This window comes from Ramularia collo-cygni, assembly GCF_900074925.1.
Source record: "Ramularia collo-cygni strain URUG2 genome assembly, contig: RCC_scaffold09, whole genome shotgun sequence".
NCBI classification, from domain to species: Eukaryota; Fungi; Ascomycota; class Dothideomycetes; order Mycosphaerellales; family Mycosphaerellaceae; genus Ramularia; species Ramularia collo-cygni.
The window spans coordinates 448,947-468,793 of NW_019716263.1; the positions used below are offsets into that span (position 1 = coordinate 448,947).

The window sequence follows — 19,847 nt, forward strand, 5'->3', positions numbered from 1 at the left end:
GTGTTTGTGTAATGCGTCGCGGGGAACATGTGAGGTCAGCCGGAGTTGGCGGAGCGCAACGCGTGAGACGCGTTTGACGTGAACCTTAAAATTGGGAGAAGGTGGTCTGTGCTCAGCAATAATTCCTACCTTACTAGGTAGGGCTCGGGAACCATCAACAGAGCGGCATCCATCCATCATTGCACCAATCTATCAAATAATTTACGACAAATTAGAGTAAGCATGGCGGGAGGGGGGAACAACCTGATATAGAGTACGACTGCCCGAAGTTCGAGAAGATTGCAGAAATGGCACCGCAGCAGCAACCTCAACAGCGACATGCTGCCGGGTTCGAGTCGAAGAAACGCAAGGAAGCCCCCACGAATCATCAGCACTCGCAGAGTAACAATTCTCACAAAAAGCATAAGCCGGACCAACGGTCCAAAATGCGCGATGCTCGCACGCTGTCCGCGCAGAGCTCTTTCAAAGCGTTCAAAAATGGCGAGCTGGACGTTGACAAGTTTGTCAAGGCCCGCGAATACGAGATTAGGGCGCTGGAGGAAGGCATGTCTCAGAGCAAAAAAGCTCTCACGAAGAGAGCCTTTCAGCAAGTGCCCAAGGACCTGCGAAGGCGCACGGCAAGTCACAATGTAAAGAAGGTACCGAAACGACTACAAGCGCGGGCCAAGAGAGAGGTATGTTGCTTGTGATTGATTTTTTCCGTCCCTTGCAGATGAGAGAAATCTGGGAGGTCATCCCTAGGTCTAACCCTATGTGTAGATGGTAGAGGACCAAACTCCCACAATCACAGCCCGAAGGAGGAAACCTACAAGKCATATGCGTCTTCGATTGGAGACATTGAAAAAGCTACGATCCCTTGGCGTTCAACAGAGAGCTCAGAAGAATGCGGTACATGTAACCGGGAATCAGTCGCCGAGATCCACCCCGGACGCTTCGAAGTGTATAACGCAGTCGAATGAGAAGACTGGTGCGATTGCCACACGTACCCCGAGAGTAAAGCAAGCGAAACTCGCATCTGCCCCAGTGGCCAAAGCTAAGTTTCGCAAGCGACAATTTCACAAGACTTGGCTGCCCACGCATATGTTTCATGCGAAGCGTGCTCGCATGTCGCCTCCTAGTGATCCACTCTGGCGGTTTGCCCTGCCAATGACCCCAACCGCGAAATGCTACAGGCCAACCCATCGAGCTGCCAACGAGCGTGGCGCCGTTGCCTGGGACATGAGCTATGTTTCAACGCTGGGGCTGGAAGGCCAGGAGAGGAGCATCGAGAGTGCTCTCAAAGCTCTTGGGGTTGGATCTCGTCCACAGAGTGACGGTCTTTGGTCCGGGAAAGGCAAGAAGTGGCGCAGCGGTACAAGAGTGTGGGAAGGTCTTATGTATGAGCGCGAGAGCCCACACAGGGCAATTGCCCCCGTGACAGTGATTTGGTCTGCCTTGGGCAAGCAGAATGCTGATGTAGACGCCGAACAGCGGAAACGCAAAGTATTCGTGCGAGTCCATCCTTCCGCGTTCCTTCAACTCTGGCAAGAGTTGGTCCGGCTGTCTAAAGTCGCAAAGCCGCAGCTCAGTGTTGAGGACCTTCGATTCGAAATCGGGAGTATTGAAGTCACGGGTCCCGGTTCTACGGAAGCTCTTTTGGGTGCTCTATGGCCATCGCCGGTCGCCGAAGAGCATGCTAAAGGTAGCGTCCAGAGCACATGGCAAGCACTGGCAGGACTGACCAACCCTTCTGGACTTCCCCCTGGAGCGCTCCTCGCATTCGATGTCCAAGACCCACGGCTGCATCACCCGCCACGAACAATCAAGATGCCAAGCACGACGGCTGAGCAGCAGCGTTTGTTGGRGCTAACGACTTCCTGGCCCGTTGACCTTGAGCAGAGAACGCCTGCTCTCTTCGACAGACAGTCGCGGCGTTCGGCTTCTTCCAAATTACAGAGTCAAAGAGCCATTAATCGTCGCAAGACTCTGGCTCCTCCTGGTCATTTCCCCGATGCTGCTGAGAACGATCCGCGGATTCCAATCATGTTGTATTGTACAGCCACAGCAAATGGTAAGCAAGGGAAATGGACAGTGCTTCTTCCCTGGAAGTGTGTACAGCCTGTGTGGTATAGTATCATGTACTACCCGCTGTCTACAGGCGGCCAGCCACGTTTCGGTGGCATTGTAGAAAAGCGACAACTGTCGTTCGAAACTGGAACGCCAAACTTTCCGGAAGACTTTCCTGGCACGAAAGCGGGCCTGCAATGGGAGATGCAGGAGCGGGAGAAGCGACAAGCCGAATGGAATCGACGACCAAAGAGCAAGCGTGTCAATTGGGATGTAGTAGACATAGGCAATGGCAAGAAGGGCGAGATAGGCGAAGGGTGGGCCTGCGACTGGAAAAGGCTTATCGATGGTCCAAGAGTGAAGTCGACAGAGCCAATCACCTCCGATGCCAATTCTGCCCATAGGCCTGAAGCCACGAAGGACACTGAAGGTCCGAATATCAATTCTCCATGCGACGATGCCCAGGTCTTGCAGTTCACACATCATTCTGCTGCTGAGGCGCGGGCTATTATCGGACGCGCCAGTCCCAGCGGACCTCAAAGTATGGACCACCCATTGGCCAACGTGCGCATCACATTGCTGAATCGTGGAGTGCCACAAGTTTGCGCACGGATTTATCGCCTGCCCGGCTCAGGTCAATTGCGCGAAAGCTGGCTGGCACTTCATCCCAGCATTCGAACTGGAATGAAGCAACGCGGATCAAAGGACAGCCTGCCACGGCTGCCAAAGAACGCACCAGTCGGTGTTGTGCAACGTCGCTTGGCTGCATCACTAATGGTCACGCCCACAGTTGGCGATAGCAACTATCCCACCTGCCCTGATGAGGAATATCTGATTGGCTTTGTCACCAATGGCAACTTCAATCTTGGTGAAGGGCAGGGCACAGGAATTGGGGCTATCCTGCTCAACAGAGTACATGGTGCTGATGCGGAGAGCAGTGTGTGTGTTGTGAGGAACGCGGGCACGAGCGTGGGCAGGCTCGCTCAGTGGGAATTAGTCTGAGCATCGCTAGGTTGCTTTACCATATTCATGTCAAGAAATGAACAAATCCATGTACAGGTGAAGTCGAGATCGTTCTCCCCTCTTCGTCTTCGCTTCTGGACCCATCAACCTTCGAGTGAAATCGATGCGCGCCCCGTACAAACATGTACCGTAAACGTCACCCTAATCGAACATGACTCAAGCCGTCAATTGAGCAACGAAGCACGCCAGCAGCTACTTTAGCAGGAGCAATCACCCACCCGTCCTAACCCTAACCCCAACCCTAAGCAATCGCGATCGCGCTCTTCATGTATCGAGATGATACATGTACCTTTCAATGTGAATGAAGTAGGAAGCACCACGCAGAGCCAGCTCCTGGCTCGTTTCATTCACTTTAACGACAAGATTTCGGGACTAGTCGCCTGCTCTATGACTGCGGCCTGGAATGCTGCCTAACCTTTGTACAAATTTGCGACTCTTCACCTCACCACCTCATTTGTTGCAACATTCAGCTTCGAACTCGTGGGCTTCTTCTTTCACCACCCACCTGGCTATGCAGGACATCATCGCAGCGTAATTGACAGTTCACGCCACGTTATCAAATGTGCAGCACCATTGACGCAGAGAATTGAAGTGAAGTGGACGGAACGTCCGCCGGGAGGTCACAGCTTCCAAAGGTTGTTCTTTTTTCCACCTCGGGCACTTTTGAACTTCTCACCCCAACAAACTTTCCGTCACAGGGGAAATACGCGTTTGCCATTGGTAATCGGGGATTGATTCATGCACAAACCGCAAATATCAGCTACCGAGCATAAAAAATCACAAAATGCCGAAGAGGAAGAGAAGGGAGTGGCAGCAGCAGCCTGGCGAACTCGTGAGCAGCGAAGATGAGATTCGCGTCGCGACGCGTGTTGCATCCACCAAACGTTTCAACGCTCACCACAGCGAATCCGGAACAGATTATCTTGGAGATCGCTTCCGCGCTCGCGCAGGCACAACTGTTGTGAATGATGGTTTTGTGACACCACTTACACTGGGAGGAGCTTCCGAGTCAACCAAACAGGAACAGGGTTCAGAGTCAACCAAAGAGGCCAGGGAATTGCCAGCCGCACCTATCAACGCGAAAGTCCTTGTTCCCGATTGTCGCGATGGCTCAGCCTACCCAAGGAGCATTTACCAAGGATTCGAACCGCCACTGAAGGAAGTGTCTGAGCGTGTGGCCATCTCTCTTCTCGTGGCCGCCCATAAAGATGCACATCTCGACGACGAAGAGTACACGTACATTGCACTCGATCAATTCAGCATTTACAGACCAGAAACCTCTATCTACCATGCAAATGAACTAGTGACATTGGATCGGCTTTCAAGGGATAGCTACCCAGAGTTCTGCTTTGATGGAATCCTTTCGGTTGGATCGCACAAATACTTCGTTCGCAACGTTCGATTTGCGATACTGGCTGTCGATGGATATGGCGAGCCAGACGTTACGGATATGAGAGATCAACTTTGCGTCCAGTCCAGTCATGCTAAGAAACACGATGCATGGCTAAGGCTAGGTACGCCTGCGCGCGAGTACCAGCGATTCTACCAGCCATTTTTATGGCTGGTGAAGTTTACCAAACACTTTGTGGACTACCTCCTGTGCACTAAGCAAGTCACCATTGCCCATTTTCGAGAGAAATTTCTTACATGGTTGCAGGAAATGTATGGGGACAAGGACTCATCACTCCAGATCTGGCTGCGCGAAGCCAACCTGCGAGACTTCAGAACCACAGTCGCAGCTCACGTGGAATTGCTCTGGAAAGAGTGCTGCGGCACTCAACAACCTAGCGATGAGATACAAATTTGCACGCAACCTATCTGGGCAGAGGTTCACCCTGCACGCCTTGATGCAATCCCGGAGCAAGAGAACCTTGCGAAAAGAACAGTGGTCACTCCCTTCGCATATGACTGCTTCAAATCCATGTACTTCGCCGATCAATTTGTGGAGTCTCCAATCACGGATACCAAGGTCCAAGGAACAGTTCGACAACTCAAGGCCAAGCTAGGTCTTACACCGTTGTACGAGCCCAGGGCATTCACTCCTATAAGTAACACGTCCGAGCCTCCAGAGGCACGTGTTCCAGCTTCCTTAGCAAGTAAAGCTGCAGACAGCGCAGAGACCATCAACATCAAGGTGGGGGACGTTGTTATGCTTCCCCCAGAGAAGGAAGGCAGTTGGCGGTCAGTTGCAGATTGCTGGTATGCCTACGTTCAGCGTATCCACACGAAGGATGGGAAGACCCGCCTTGACATTCTCTGGCTGTACCATGCAAGTGATACCACTATCGGGAATGTCTACTACCCCTTCCAAAACGAGCTGTTCTTCTCAGACAATTGCGGATGTGACACGAAGGAACACCAGGAATCCTGGGATCTGGGAGAAGTCATCCGCAAAGTTGATGTCGCTTGGTTTACAAAGGACCCATATCAAGCAAATGAGAAGGGACTTTTTGTACGGCAAAAATTCCGCACGGTCCCAGAGATGGACCACTTTGACTTCGTCACACTGCAAGAAACGGATTTTAGATGCCATCATCAGCCTGATCACGTCGAGACAGAAGAGGAGGCATATGCGATTGGCGATGTTGTTCTAGTTCGGAACCCGCTCTTAACGCTTTGTGAAGTCGCGCAGGTCGTTGGGGGTGGCAGAAGGCGCTTGAAATTACGCAGACTACATGTACGCAGACGACGCGAATCTCAGCCAGCTGYACGGGCGAACGAATTGGTCGCAACTTCGGAGGTGTTTGAGGCCACTTTGGAAAATGACAAGGGCAATGACAGTGACAACGACGACCCGATGGACGAAGATGATGCAATAGGCCAGGTGGTTCGAAAGTGCCACGTGCAGACGTTTACACGCGAAGAAATCGATGGAGGCAATCTGCCAGCCCCATACGACCGCAATGGCACTGGCGATTTCTTCATTATGGAAGCGAGTGAGACTGAGAACGACAGCTTCCCGTCAATCAACAAGGGCTGGGATCCTCGAACTCCCAGTGGATTTAAGAAGCTCACTGGACTTGGCATCTTCTGCGGAGGTGGGACATTCGATCGAGGTCTAGAAGAAGGTGGAGCTGTGAAGTTCCAATACGCAGTCGATTGGACTGAGCATGCACTACACAGCTATAGAGCCAACTTGGATCAACCCCAGGAAGTCGATTTCTTCCTAGGCTCTGTTAACGACTACCTAGCGAAGGCGCTCTCTGGAGACCTCAGCGTCGCAGCCCCAGGATCAGTTCAGCTCATTTCCGCTGGATCTCCGTGCCAGGGCTTCAGCCGCATGCAGATTAACACGGCCAGTGAGCAGTCTAAGCAGAACGCATCGATGGTAGCATCTGTTGTCGCATTTGCTGATCTCTACTGCCCGCAATACATGATACTTGAGAACGTGGTCTCCATGACGGAGGGTCGAAATGAGCGAAAAGAACACAACGTGTTCCAACAGATCCTTGCCGCGCTTGTGGCTCTTGGATATCAGATCCAGCAATTTCTTGGCGATTCGTGGTCTCACGGCAGCTGCCAGCAACGATCGAGATTGTTCATTATCGCCACTGCGCCAGGCCTTACACCTCCACCCCAACCACCGTGCAGCCATGCTCATCCTCCAGACATTTCAACACGCAGTTTGGGTAGGTCCAGCAATGGGCTACCGTTTGGAAGTCGCAAAGTCAACCCTGATGTTGCGCTGCCGCATATTTCACCACAAGAAGCAGTTGGCGACCTACCTCCTGTCTACGACTCTCAGCCGCAGCTATGCCCAGCATTTCCTGACCATAGAGCAGCCACAAACGAGACCAGCCGATCTAGATTGCTTATGCGAGCAGTGCCTATCCGACCTCGTGGCATGACGCTTGTACAAGCCTGGGAGCAGGGTCGATTGTCCGGCGAGCCACTCCGCTTTTGTGAGAGTAGTGGTCAACTCCGGCAAGCCACTACATCGAAGATGTATGCTCGCGTCCTACCTGACAAGCTCTTCCCCACTATAGTCACCAGACTAGCAGTTGCGGATGGCATGAATGGACGCTGCTTACATTGGGATGAGCATCGTGTTCTTACGGTAATGGAAGCAAAGCGAGCTCAAGGATACCTTGACCATGAGGTGTTAGTCGGATCAGCAACGCAACAAGTGAAAATTGTCGGTAACAGTGTCGATCGCRGCGYCGCTCTCGTGCTTGGACTTTCGCTTCGTAAGAGCTGGCTAAAGTCTCATTYCTCGATTCCGACTGATAKCAACGATGTGGACATGATGGTCGACGTAGACCTCACAGACGACGAGATGCTTCAGGAGCGGAATGGAACTGGCTTCAGTAATGTGGAGGTTGATAATCGGACAGTGAAGATGTCCTTGACCATGAGTCGAGAGGAAATTGAAGGTGTTGATAAGGTGACCGCTTCTACAGGCAGCACGTTCAAGAAGCTCCTCAGGGTCTTGTCGAGTAGTAAGGAGCATCAGATAGCTAGGGAGTCCATCCATGGAGCAGCTGGATAGATAGGTCGAACGATGTATGAAGAGAGAATCTGTTGCGAAGAATCAACTTCAGTTTTCAGTGAGTGAGTAGGTACATGTAGCCCAGTGATCACATGCATAAGGCGAAGAACCCCGATACGGCAGGCTCTCGATGGAGAGTCTGGTCCTTGGCCAATAGCGGGACACTCAAACATCGAGCCAATTGGTTTCAAGTAGTGAGATTGTAGGAAGGTGAAATTCAAAGAAATTCGAGGTAATTGAGTGCAATGCTGTGACGAAATGTCGACGCTATTGGCCGCGTGCAGTACGCAACGTGTGATCTCCCGCTGGATCTCATTGCGTACAGCTTGCACAGCCCTGTAACAGTCACGCACTTTTCCCATGTCGTTCAAAACCACTGACAAGACACCAGAGAGACACCAGCTATCGTTTCGTCGTCTAAGTTTTAAGGATGCCTAAGAGAGGACCTTTTTAAAGAAAAGGCTGACCCGTCAATCCTGAATCCCGCTTGGTGACCTTCTTAAACCGAAGGCTGGCCGGTTGAATCGGAAATCAGCTTGGTGATTTTACCAATTGCAATGGTCTGACCCTGATCGCGCAGGGTAAAGCGACCCAGTTGTGGGTAGTCCTCAAATCTCTCAACACACAAACTTCCCGCGGCACCTGTGACCTCCAGTCTTGCGATAATGTTCATTCCCTGCTTTGCGAATCCTGGCGCCTTTTTGGACTTGCGATTGGTCTTGGGCTCAAGCTTGTGCAGGAGCTCGGAGAATGTGACCTCTTCTGTAGCCGAGTGGATGTGCATAACACAGTTAAAACCAGCGGAGAGAATGGACTTGAGTTCCAGGAGGTGGATCTGAGCCTCGAAAGCCGTCACACAGTGGACTGGGCGCTTCGGTGAGCAAAGCACAAAACCCGGGTAGATGTCTTCTTCTTCTGCACCCTTGATACGAAGGCGGATCTGCTCGCCGCTGGTGGCGTGTGGAATTTCCTCCTCGCTCTCGCCGTACAACGCACTGATCTGAATCTCAGCTCTGTTTGGCATCATCAGGTATTTCTGGTCCTTCTTGATGTATCCAGCCTCGATTTTTCCTTCGATCATAGTACCCATATCCCTATACTTGGCGGCGATGGGCATCATGAAAGGAGCGTTAACTTTACGATCCAGGGCTTGCATGGAGTCCAGGTACTCGAGCAGTGATGGACCTTTGTACCATGAGCAGACATCGCTTGGCACTCGATCTTTGATGCCCATGGTCTGTTGCGCAGCAACTGGCATAAATGTGAGGTCTGTCTTGGGGTTGTATCCAAGACCCTTCAAGAACTGAGTCAGCTTCAGCAAGCACTCCTTGTAACGCTCCTCGGACCACTCCACGGTAATGTCGTCCATTTTGTTGACGGCGATGATGAGCTTGCTGATCCCCTGGGTCTTGGCCAATACCGCGTGCTCGCGTGTCTGGCCACCCTTTTCGAATCCCGTCTCGTACTCGCCCTTTCGGGCAGAAATAACCAACACACCGACATCGGCTTGCGATGCGCCTGATAGCATGTTGGGAACGAATGTCTTGTGTCCAGGGGCGTCCAGAATGGAGTATCTCCGCTTCTCGGTCTCGAAAAACCCTCGTCCGACCTCGACAGTCTTGCCCTGTGCTCGCTCCTCCTTGGTCTGGTCGAGCGCCCAGGACAGATACCACGATTCATTGCCCATGTCTTTGGCGTCCCTCCTGTACTTGTCCAATGTTCGCTCATCGACCATACCGGTCGCGCAGAGGATGCTTCCTCCAAGCGTACTCTTGCCCGCATCGACGTGACCCAGGAAGATAACATTGACGTGTTCTTTGCCGTACATTTCGGCCAACGCCTCTTTATCGACCTCGGCGGCCTGCTCAGCGGCCAGATCGATCTTTCGTTGAGCCTCTTTCTGCTGCTCGGTACGGACAGGAGAAGAGCGACCGGATGCGGATGGCGTGGGAGATGTTCTACCGCTGACGGCTGCTGTGGGTTCGCCAGTCTTCTCAATGGCCTTGGCTGCTGCGACTTTTGTGCCTGCCTCTGGCTCTGACTTGCTGATCGCTTCCTTGGGCGCGGGTGCAGATTTGGTGGCAGCTGGCGGGGCACCGCCGCCARGCGACAGTACCTTTGCGCCACCGGCGGCCTTTTCGACCTTGGGCGCTGCTGCGCCAGTATCGGCGGCACTGRGTGAGAGGGTCTTCACTGGAGCACTCCCGTTGGCAGAAGCCTTGGGGGTCGCCGCTTTAGCAGCAGGTAGAGCCTCTCCGCGCTTAGCAATCATCGGAGTCTGTCGTTGCTGTGGAGGGGCATATGCTTGCTGCTGTGGCTGCTGATACTGGGCATATGCTTGCTGACCGTATCCTTGCTGCTGATAGCCTTGCTGAGCGCCGTATCCATACTGTTGTCCATATCCTTGTTGCTGCTGTTGCTGGCCGTATTGAGGGTAGCCACCGTACTGCTGGCCATAGCCATATTGCTGGAATTGTTGGCCGGGCTGGAAAGACTGCGCACCGGGTGTGAAGCTCTGCGCACCAGGAACGAACGCCTGGCCTCCATACTGCTGACCGCCTTGCATGTTGAGCTGCTGCTGGGTCTGATTAGCGAGATCCTCATCGCGCATCTCATCCTCCCAGGATTCCGGCTGCTGTCCGTTGGCCATGTTGCTAGCGAAGCCTTCGACGGCGCGATGCGGCAGGAACGAGGCAGCTAAGGTTTTTTGGAAATCTCTGTCAAAGTGTAGCGGACAGATTCGATCGTGTTTGTGTAGTGGGCAGAAAGAGGGTGGAAAGGTGGATTGGACGAGAACAATGGTGGGGTGAATAATTTTGTCCAGGGTCGTCACGATTTCTACCGTGGTCCGTGGAGGTAGAACGGCACTCCCGTTATAAGTTAACCACAACCTCAGCATGGACTTTCGTCATAAACGCGAACGAATTGGGCATCAACCACACGCATCACTACTAAGCGCCTTGCCCACATCATGATCTGACTAACTGCTTGACTGCGCTCATCTTTGCAATCATGGACGTCCTGCTGAGCCGTGTGACTCAACAAGCAGTCCAATACGCCATTCGATCCGGAATCTCCATCACCACTGGCTATGCCATCTCCTCAGCCGCGCGTCTCCTCAGGGAGGCGCCCAAGAGCAAAGACCGAGAGGAGCTGATGCAGCTGCAGCTGCGACTCGAGTCTAAAATCCGTGTCATCTCACCGTCAATCGACATGATTGAGCTGATCAGTGCGAGGGGCAATACCTCGCTGGAATCGGCTGTCGCACTGACCAAGGACATTCGTTATGAGATTCAAAAGCTCGGCGTGCGCCTTTCCAAAGCTGCGGAGGATGAGGCGATGCTGCGCCGAAAGAGCTCCAAAGCGAAAACGCGCGAACAGACTGATGTCGAGCTACGCGGCATCATCAATCAAGTTAAGCTACTACTCGCCCGCATCGAAGATGCGGTGCCTCTCATCAACCTTGCAATCACCACCTCTGGCGTCAATTTGTCTACAAAGCTGTCGGGCTCCATCAGTCCAAGTCGTTTGCTGCAAGCCTCTACATTCCTGACATCTTCAGACGGCACTTATTCCAATACTTCTGCTCTTCGCCAACAGGTCGGTCCCRCATACACACTGACCTTGTATATGCTGTTCGCCGGCCATGCTGGCCGACCTGCCGATGAAGATGGTGTTCGAGAGACGACGTGGAAGGAAGTCATCCACAAAGCCCGTGTCAAGTTGTGGCGCCTTCCTGTTGATCAGCTCTACGCGCTCCCAGGTGAGACTTTGGACGTTGATGAAAGCGCAGACAACATCATCCCGGCCGACGCACGCGCGGCCGAGTTCGCCTACCAGCTTACGATTGTGGAAGATTTGGACGACGATAGAGTGCATACCTTCGAAGAAGAGGATCCACGACCGCCTCCTCTTGATGATGTGGAAAATGCCGGCATTCGTGACGTTATCCCGATCCATGAGGTCTCGAAGATCTTCTACGCAGACACTGGCAAGATTCTCAACATCGGCAGCGATGGCGATGCATACAGTCCTGTGTTGCTGCTGAAGCGTGATGTTCATGCCGAACCTCCTCGACGTATGGTTCGTCGCTCAAACTCCCAAGCCTTCGTTTCCGACAAAGAGATAGTAAACGGGCCCGAGGATTCACCGGATGAGCAGAGCGAGATTGATGCCCAGATCGAGCGGGAGTCGACGCCAAACACGCCATCCCAGCCAGCTCCGGACCTACCTCTCACTGCCGGGGCTGCTTTTCGGCTACCGTATGTATCACGATCGGTGCGTTTACTCGTGACTATTGTATTGACTAATAATCAACAGGGCTGACCTTGATCCTGAATGGTATGCCTTTGAGGTCTACACCGAAACGGCAGATTCGGACAGCGATGACGAAGCAGAGACAACCCGACCATCACACAGCCGCACCGACTCATTAGCCAGCAGGCTGGGCAATCTGACTATGAGAGGATCACCTGCTGCTGACGAACACAACGGGCTCGTCCAGTCACAGTCATCTGCACCGAACTTCTCTCCAGAGAAACGTACTGGGCCGCCGATCAAGACAAGTTTATCACTGCTTGAGATGCTCATGAAGCTCGCCGCTCTGCAACAGTTTCGACAGGAATCTCATCTTTCCATCGAAGATGAGCTCCTGAACTTCTTTCTCGAAGACAGCGCCACTGCCGGCGCTGGCGCGGACAAAGACTACCGCCAGCGTCTTCGTCACCAAGCCACCAAGCGCGTTGGCTTTGACCCTTACGACGAATCGCCCATCAAACACCGCAACGAGGACTACATCAGTGGCCTGAATGACGGGGCTTCGCAACGTGGCTCACCAATTCCAGATGGCTGGCAACGTTCGAGCGAAATCAGTTTCGGCGAGGAAGCATTTGGCTATAATGATCCGCTCGACTTTGTCCAGAACYCCATTGAGAGGGGCAATACACCTTCTTCGCCACCTCCACGTCCTATGCCCTACCAACAAACCACGCCCCGCGCCTCGACGCCGGATGCTGTGAATAGTGAATCACATCGCAGTGCTGTGAACGCCAAGTACCGTACATCCCCGCAGTCGCGTACCCTGGCGACGCCACCGAGCAGCTCCAAGATGAGATCAGGTGTGCTGCGGGCGCAGAGCGAGCAGAAGCCTCGCAGTCCGCTGCACGAGAGTGTGGTTCACAATGAAGAGGATTGAGAGAAGGGGTTTCAATCTCTCATGCTCGATTTTAGCGTTCTCGCCTGTGAATACGTTTTGTACTTTGTTACATATACCCCAGAAGGCATGGATTTAATCGGAGTGTTTGTCATTTTCAGAGCCCTTCATAAGGTAACGTAGCGCCTGTCAAGTTCTCAACACTCGCTCAAATCGTATCATTCATCGTCGCTCCGCTCAATCAGAAAGAGTAGCCACTGGAGATGTCTTCCCTTCTCCGCTCCATCTACTGAAACAGGTCAGACCGCATGGTCGAGGGTATCTACCAGACTGCCTTCATAGTTCATACCTTCGCCTGAGCCTGGCTTGCCTGTACGTGTCCGCTGCCGCCGCGATCTTTGTCATTGGCGGCTGACAGCGAGAGTGGGACGCGTGCTTCCTTGTCCACTGGCTTCTGTTCTCTCTTGCTGCGAGAGGCTTCTGTTTCGATCAAGTGGGCTGGATCCGACTCGTTGATGGCGAAATTGAAGCTGCGAACTTCCGTGTTCGCCCAACCTGTCCCTGCGAACTTCTGCACGTCGGCCCAGTCTTCGGTGAAGTAGTGGAGGAAACCGCCTAGCGATGAATCTTCAGTTTAGACTACATGGATTTCCTAGATGAAGGTCTATAACATACCGTGAGTAACGAGCACAATTGCCTTCTCTGGCCTCGCCATGAGCCACTTTCTCGCCGCTTGCGCGCGCTCGTTGATGGCGTCTGGGTTTGGCGCCCACTTGCCTTTCTTGTCATTCCAGCCGGGGGTCACGAGTGACAAGTCCACGGGCTTGCCCTCGAACTCCTTCGCAAGCACCTCCAACGAGCTGCCGGTGTCGCACGGGAGATCTGATGTTTCCTGTAGCTCGGGCATGCAGATCACCTTCAGATTTGTGTTGTTCTTGAGCACATCCTCGAATCCGAGGAGAGCAGTGTAGATGGTGCGCTTGAGTGGGCTGGCCACGATGAGGTCCACGTTGTGGTAGGGGAAAGTCTGCTGGAGAATGTGGCACTGTTCTTCGCCGAATGGTGTTAGCAACGGATCGTGCATGATGTGGTTGGCCGAGCTAATGTTGTGGAAGCCTTGTGCATGGCGAATGCAGTGGATTGTGGCGGGCGCCATCTTGGTGCGGCGATGTTGTTGAGAGGTAGACGGAATAGGTATGTTCCTTTGTTTCTGCGGAGAATGGGATGTGCGGAAGCGCTTAGGTATGACTCGACGGAGAAATTCGATGGGGTGAATGAAAGGCGAGCAAGCAGCAGAAGAAGAGATAGAGGTAGAGGAAGCCAGGATTGCGGTTTGCTGGGTAGGTGAGGCACGAGGGAGAGATCGAACATTCTCATCTCCTTCCATGTAGCGTGGTTGTTGAAAGGTGCATGTGTGTGGTCACTTGCTCTGCTCACCTGTCTTATGAGAGTTTACAGAACACTGCCAGGAGCCATGGTCAGACAGATAACAGTGGCGATCGATCCGCGGCACTACCTTATTTCCTATTGCTTCCGACGATTGCGAACTCACTGGAACACGAATCGAAGTCCAATGTGCTGCTGCATGGATCTCGTGCACGCGCCGAGGAAACTCTGCTTCCTGTGATGTGACGAATCCGAATGCGAGTACAACGCGTGACGTTTGGATCTTGAGTGACGTGATCAGCATGCTCTTGCGGAACGCTCATGCATCAAGGCATGCGTGGCTATTCGCAGATATTCGGGACTCTCAATGCTCTCAATAGCAGCAACATGTACTATCTAAGCCAGTCWAGCTGACCGGAGCAGGAAAACGTCACGCCGAGCTATCAGTCYGTCGACGGAGCAACATGGCTTGTGTCACCAGCATGTATGTCGGCAAAAGACATCGTTTGTTACATTGCTAGATGTTGGATTTGTACATTGGCGTGCTTACAGCTGGAAGCAGAGCGCCTACTTAATCTTCTTCGCCTTCAACTTGATCGTCTCATCGTTCACAAAGATCCCCTTGCCTTTGTAAGGTTCTGGCTTTCTCCACGCACGAATCTCTGCGGCGAACTGCTTGACGACCTCCTTCTCCACACCCTCCAACAGTATTCGTGTAGGCTGTGGTGTACTGGCTTTCACACCTTTGGGCACACCCAACTCAATGGGATGTGAGTAGCCGACTTTCAACGACACGAATTGTTGGCCGGGATATTCGGGCGACTTGGTTTGAGCGCTACCTTCCACTGTAGCACGATATCCAACGCCGACTAATCTTAAAATCGCAGCATGTCCCTCGCTGACACCCAGTATGTGATTCTGAAGATATGCTCGAACCGTCCCTGAATTTCGTGTCAGTCTTTACATCTCATGTTTGATTCCGCGCTACACACCCCACATAGATTTTTCCTCCTTGTCCTCGGGATTCATTATGGTGACAGAGCGTGATGACACACCGTCACCCATTCCGATGTTCACGTAGGGTGGTATTTGCATGCTCATCTTTCCCAAGGGTCCCTCGATCTTGACAGTCGCACCGACCTGCGTTCGACTGACGCGAGCATTGGGTAGTCGGGCTGGCGGCGGAACGACCTCGAATTTGACATCTGGCGGTAGTGATAGTGGTGCGCTTCCAATCTTCGAACGGCATGAGGACGAGGTCGAGAACTGGGATCTCCGTGGGCGCCGCACGAATGCTGGTAGCAGGAAGGCTGGGAGTGTTGTTTCGCGAATAGCGCTGGGTGAGGATTTCAGCACTGCTCTTGATGAGCGTATGCAATGCCGTGTCGCATCCATGATGTTTCGCTTGAGCGTGTATGATCAACTCGGACTGTACATGGGTTATGTCCTCGCTCCTGCCGAACAATGTTTCGAAAGCTTGGGCCATGGCTGACAAAACGCGCTAGCAAAGCAGACATCACCTCTCTTTTGACCTTCTCTCATTCACCTTCCGCAATCTAGACTGTCGCCCGCTCTCCCTTTTTGAAGCCTGCCATGTGCCAGAAATATGACAATGAGTGAAACGAAGCGGCTTTCATGTGCTTTGAAGTGAAGCCTGCAGCACTCACAAGCTTATAAGCTTCAACACATTTCTTCCCACTCAGCCTCTTTCTCATCACCCACACAATCGCTCTTTCCGACATTGCACCACCACTTTACTACTGCAATCCGCCTCAGCAGAAGTAATCTTCGTGATCACAGTGAGAGCATATCAACGCCGCTGCAGGTACAATATACCATCGACTCAATTGATTAGAGGTGGCAGCCTCTGCGACAACGGTAAGAGCAACGCAAGGTCCGCTCCTGCTTCTCGAAGCTCCTTCCTCGCCGCGTGACAGTCGCTCTCCGCGACAAACACCACAGCCTCACCTTTTGAAACCACTTCAGCAGTTCCAACATACGGGGCAAAGGTGAGAGCACCATACCACTTCATCACAACATTGACAACACTTAACTCCACTACCGCAACATCACGATGTCGCTCTCCCAACATCTCACCACCGGCATTGTTGTAGCTGGATGCGTTGGTCAGGTTTCCGCCGGACGGGGTTGGATGGGCTCGCGGATCGCGCCTGCTCCATCAATCGATGCCTCCGTTGAGCAGAGGCTCTCACTCCAAAGCTCCATGGCGACGGTTCAGCAGACGCTTGCGTCGCTTGAGCAGATGCCAAGCTGCCAGAAGCTTGCTACCCAGAATCTTCTGCATTCGTGTGAGGTGTTCCAGGACCGTCGCGATGGGCACCAGTCCAGCGGGGACGCATATCTGGAGTCGTTTCGGAACTTGTACGCCATCCGCATGACCAACTGCGATCAACAGGATGCTCACTCCCCTCTGCCGGACAACTGCCAGCCACTTCTTGACACCGATCTCCGCGGCACTCCGCGGGAGGCTGTCAATCTCTGCCTCGCGGCTCTGAACTCCGGTCATCCTAACCCATGGTCAACATTCAATCGTGTCAAGAGTGAGGGCCTGATCATGTGCCAAGCGAAGCGGGCTGACAAGGACAAGGACGACAAAATCCATCTCTACAAGATCCTCACTAGCGCTATGACCGATATCAACGGAGCTATCATCCTGCAGAAGGACGAGCTAGATGCTCTCACAGCCAGCTTTGGCGGCATTGCCAGTCAGATCCAGGATTTTCATGGCACACTGCTTCAAGACAACCAGGAGATCAAGGCCCAGCTCAAGGGCTTCTCGGTCGAGCTCACAGACAATATGTCGGAGATCCAGAAGGTTGGTACCCACTGAATCAAACTTGAGGCGAACGATAGCTGATTTGTCTCTTCGCAGAATGCCCACGTATTAGTCAATATGGTGCAAGACGCCAAGGCGGTGATCCTTGGCTACACTTCTGAGGTCGGCTCAGCAATGCAGCTGGCCAAGTCCAGGGGCGACGAGACCGATGCACAGTGGGCAGCACAACTACAGCAGGTGAATCACATCGTCGGTGTGGTCACTGAGCAAGTTGGTTATGCATCCCAGCAGATGCTAGACAGCGTCCACGCTGCCGCGTACGACATGACGCAGAGTCTCGAAATTTCGAATACGCTGACCAGCGCGCTGGCCAGTGGGCTCGCCGAAGTCAATCTCGGAATCAATGGGGCGACTCAAGGACTCGCAAGCCTCAACACTGAAGCCGTCGAACTCGCTGCCAAGCATCAGCTCATGCAAGATTCCAGCAACGAGACGCTTCAGACTATGGACGCGACGATGAAGCTCTGCGGACGCTTCTTCGCATTGGCCGAGGYCATTTCRAAATGCATCACGAGCGTTCTTGATGGCATGAGCACTTTCACCATCTACCTCGTGGTCACATTCCTTGTGTCGTTCTGCTTGATGTGGCGCTTCGTCTCCAGATCGCTCGCATGGGTCGTCATTGCCGGTTTCAATGCATTCTACCTGAGCGTGTTCTTCACGTACGTCCACTCTCCGGTCGGATTCGCGCGGTCCGTCATCGCTCATCACCCGACATTCTTCTCCCCGGTGTATTGGAGCGTGCTGACCGTCGTTGTGGTATCGATCCTGCTATGGGAGGGGGCAAAGTATCTGCGCCAGCAAGTTGTCCAGCCATCCGAGGCAGACTACGAGTTGCGACTCCATTAATGAAGACGAGGGTATGGACGGCAAGGTTTGAGCAGAGGCAGTTGGCGACGAAAAGCATGGTATGTGGCTTTGCATGATCCAGCAAAATAAGTTAGATACTGGTATCAGACAATGGCTCTCGAGACCAAAGCCGATGGGTTTGGCATGATATTTCTGGCTTTGCGGGCATGTCGATGATATTTACTGGTTTACAGCTTCAATCAATCATACTTATCTTGACACCCAACGTTGGTTCCACCTCTCAGTGTACGAGAAGTGTGATAGATTGTGCCCCCGGTTGATGGTTCTCTGCTCTCTTCCTGAGTTGCAGTAGACTGAAGCATTGTACGGGCCCTGATGCTTATTAAGTAAGCATTTGTGATGGAGCCAATTTAAGTCTTCAGGCTCTCTCTCTCTCTTGAAATCGTACAACAGATCCACTTGTTAAAGCAATGATCGCACTGTCAAGTCATCCAGCGAGCAAAACAGTGCGCTGTCAATAATGATGAAGACATCGTTGATGCACGAAGGTCTTCGCTTTCTAAAGTTACCTACTTTAGCATTCTACAAGGATGACGTATACTTCCATCGAGAAGAGTGGCGGCAAGGTAGCCCTTTGTACTCCATAGCAAACAAATACTTTCTCCTCCTCTCGACAACCTCAAACTCGACTTGATGCGCTTCACCTTCCCGTTCGTACGATCACTCCTCTTCGCCAGCATCCGTACCCCGCCCAAGCCATTCGCCTCGATCGCAAGGCCGGCCTTACCTTTGAAGTCGATGCCAACGATTCCTTTCCTGGGTGCTCTATTCTCCACAGCTGAGAACCGCAAAATGTCGCATCCAGTGCAGAAGAGTGAATCGGAATGGCAGGCGCAGTTGTCTCCAGGTACGGGCTGGCCCGCTCGATCCAGACCTTGATGGAAGTACGCGCTGACGTTCGCACGATTTGTAGAGCAATTCAGAGTGCTCAGAAAGCAAGGCACCGAGGCTCCTGGTACTGGAAAGTATGACAAGCATATGCCAGAGCAAGGTGTATACACCTGTGCTGGCTGCGATGCTCCTCTTTACAAGGTACGTGGTCCTCCACGCGAGACATGTGCTTCACTCGCTGATCATGACTACAGGCACACCACAAGTTCAAGTCTGGATGTGGCTGGCCGGCCTACTTCGACGCAATAGAGGGATCCGTCACTCGCCATACCGATCGAACATTTGGCATGGAGAGAACGGAGATTGTATGCACCAACTGCGGTGGACACTTGGGACATGTCTTCAAAGGAGAGGGATACAACACGCCTACAGATGAGCGTCATTGTGTGAACAGTGTCTCGTTGAACTTTAACAAGGACGACCCTGTGGTGGACAAGGCCAAGGCATGAGTAGAAGCATGATGAATGAGTGTGCTGGGGGGAGCTGAGGGATGGCACGAGTGATGATCAAGAATGAAGATTTGTGGCTTCGGGCAGGACATGCTGGATAGTATCTCGACTCGACACCTTGACCAATGTCAGACAGAGTTGATGGACAGTGCACGTCCTTCGGCACGGCCTGACCTCCCTATTCCCCAATGCCCACGTAATGCCGCGTGCCCATTGCTCAAATGCTGAAATATGCAGGCAACCGCTTCTCCGTCCAACCCGTGCATTGACAGGACAGGCCGGCCTGACCGCCTCCCCTTCCTTAGAATATGACTCGTTGCATTGCGGACTTGGCTTACGAATGGCGTGCTCCTGTGCATACAAACGGAGACGGTAATGTTTGCACAGCCTGAAGTGCCCGACTACTTTCTCCTGTGTTCGCCGTAGAAGGGGGTCTCAATGTGACTTCATCCTGAAGCATGGCAATGCCGTTCACCAAAGGCAATAGAGGCGATTGCGGCGAAGCTTTTGAAGCGTCTCGGAGCTGGAGCTCCAGTCGTGAACTCGATCCAACCAGCGGTGCGAAGCTCCCCATTTCTTTGTGATCCCCAATTTTTCATGGCATAGCACATCTCCACCTCCGCATTCAAGACGCTGTGACGTGCCTCTGGTGGAGTTGAAGTTGGCTGGAGTCATGCTGGTCGC

The 19,847-nt window shown here is 52.9% G+C and overlaps 8 protein-coding genes; 5 read left to right on the forward strand and 3 right to left on the reverse strand.

The window, feature by feature from the left end:
• Positions 1–287: 287 nt before the first annotated feature.
• RCC_06257 (related to ribonucleases P/MRP protein subunit) lies at positions 288–3,048 on the forward strand (the record flags this gene model as incomplete). XM_023771518.1 has 2 exons in its annotated part: positions 288–674; positions 760–3,048. The coding sequence occupies 2 exons, from the start codon at positions 288–290 to the stop codon at positions 3,046–3,048; spliced, it is 2,676 nt and encodes an 891-aa protein (XP_023627286.1).
• Positions 3,049–3,853: 805 nt separating this feature from the next.
• RCC_06258 (uncharacterized protein) lies at positions 3,854–7,558 on the forward strand (the record flags this gene model as incomplete). Its single annotated transcript, XM_023771519.1, has 1 exon — positions 3,854–7,558. The coding sequence occupies one exon, from the start codon at positions 3,854–3,856 to the stop codon at positions 7,556–7,558; it is 3,705 nt and encodes a 1,234-aa protein (XP_023627287.1).
• A 499-nt stretch (positions 7,559–8,057) lies between these two features.
• RCC_06259 (related to translation release factor erf3) lies at positions 8,058–10,208 on the reverse strand (the record flags this gene model as incomplete). Its single annotated transcript, XM_023771520.1, has 1 exon — positions 8,058–10,208. The coding sequence occupies one exon, from the start codon at positions 10,206–10,208 to the stop codon at positions 8,058–8,060; it is 2,151 nt and encodes a 716-aa protein (XP_023627288.1).
• Positions 10,209–10,570: 362 nt separating this feature from the next.
• On the forward strand, positions 10,571–12,752 carry RCC_06260 (related to RanGTP-binding protein; the record flags this gene model as incomplete). XM_023771521.1 has 2 exons in its annotated part: positions 10,571–11,820; positions 11,879–12,752. 2 exons carry the CDS (start codon positions 10,571–10,573, stop codon positions 12,750–12,752), a joined length of 2,124 nt encoding a protein of 707 aa, XP_023627289.1.
• Positions 12,753–12,951: 199 nt separating this feature from the next.
• RCC_06261 (uncharacterized protein) lies at positions 12,952–14,400 on the reverse strand (the record flags this gene model as incomplete). XM_023771522.1 has 5 exons in its annotated part: positions 12,952–12,996; positions 13,060–13,325; positions 13,386–13,760; positions 14,148–14,172; positions 14,227–14,400. The coding sequence occupies 5 exons, from the start codon at positions 14,398–14,400 to the stop codon at positions 12,952–12,954; spliced, it is 885 nt and encodes a 294-aa protein (XP_023627290.1).
• Positions 14,401–14,663: 263 nt separating this feature from the next.
• On the reverse strand, positions 14,664–15,491 carry RCC_06262 (probable 60S ribosomal protein L6; the record flags this gene model as incomplete). XM_023771523.1 has 2 exons in its annotated part: positions 14,664–15,037; positions 15,089–15,491. 2 exons carry the CDS (start codon positions 15,489–15,491, stop codon positions 14,664–14,666), a joined length of 777 nt encoding a protein of 258 aa, XP_023627291.1.
• A 679-nt stretch (positions 15,492–16,170) lies between these two features.
• RCC_06263 (uncharacterized protein) lies at positions 16,171–17,802 on the forward strand (the record flags this gene model as incomplete). XM_023771524.1 has 2 exons in its annotated part: positions 16,171–16,932; positions 16,990–17,802. 2 exons carry the CDS (start codon positions 16,171–16,173, stop codon positions 17,800–17,802), a joined length of 1,575 nt encoding a protein of 524 aa, XP_023627292.1.
• Positions 17,803–18,615: 813 nt separating this feature from the next.
• On the forward strand, positions 18,616–19,163 carry RCC_06264 (probable peptide methionine sulfoxide reductase msrB; the record flags this gene model as incomplete). XM_023771525.1 has 3 exons in its annotated part: positions 18,616–18,670; positions 18,737–18,855; positions 18,909–19,163. 3 exons carry the CDS (start codon positions 18,616–18,618, stop codon positions 19,161–19,163), a joined length of 429 nt encoding a protein of 142 aa, XP_023627293.1.
• Between the last annotated feature and the right edge of the window lie 684 nt (positions 19,164–19,847).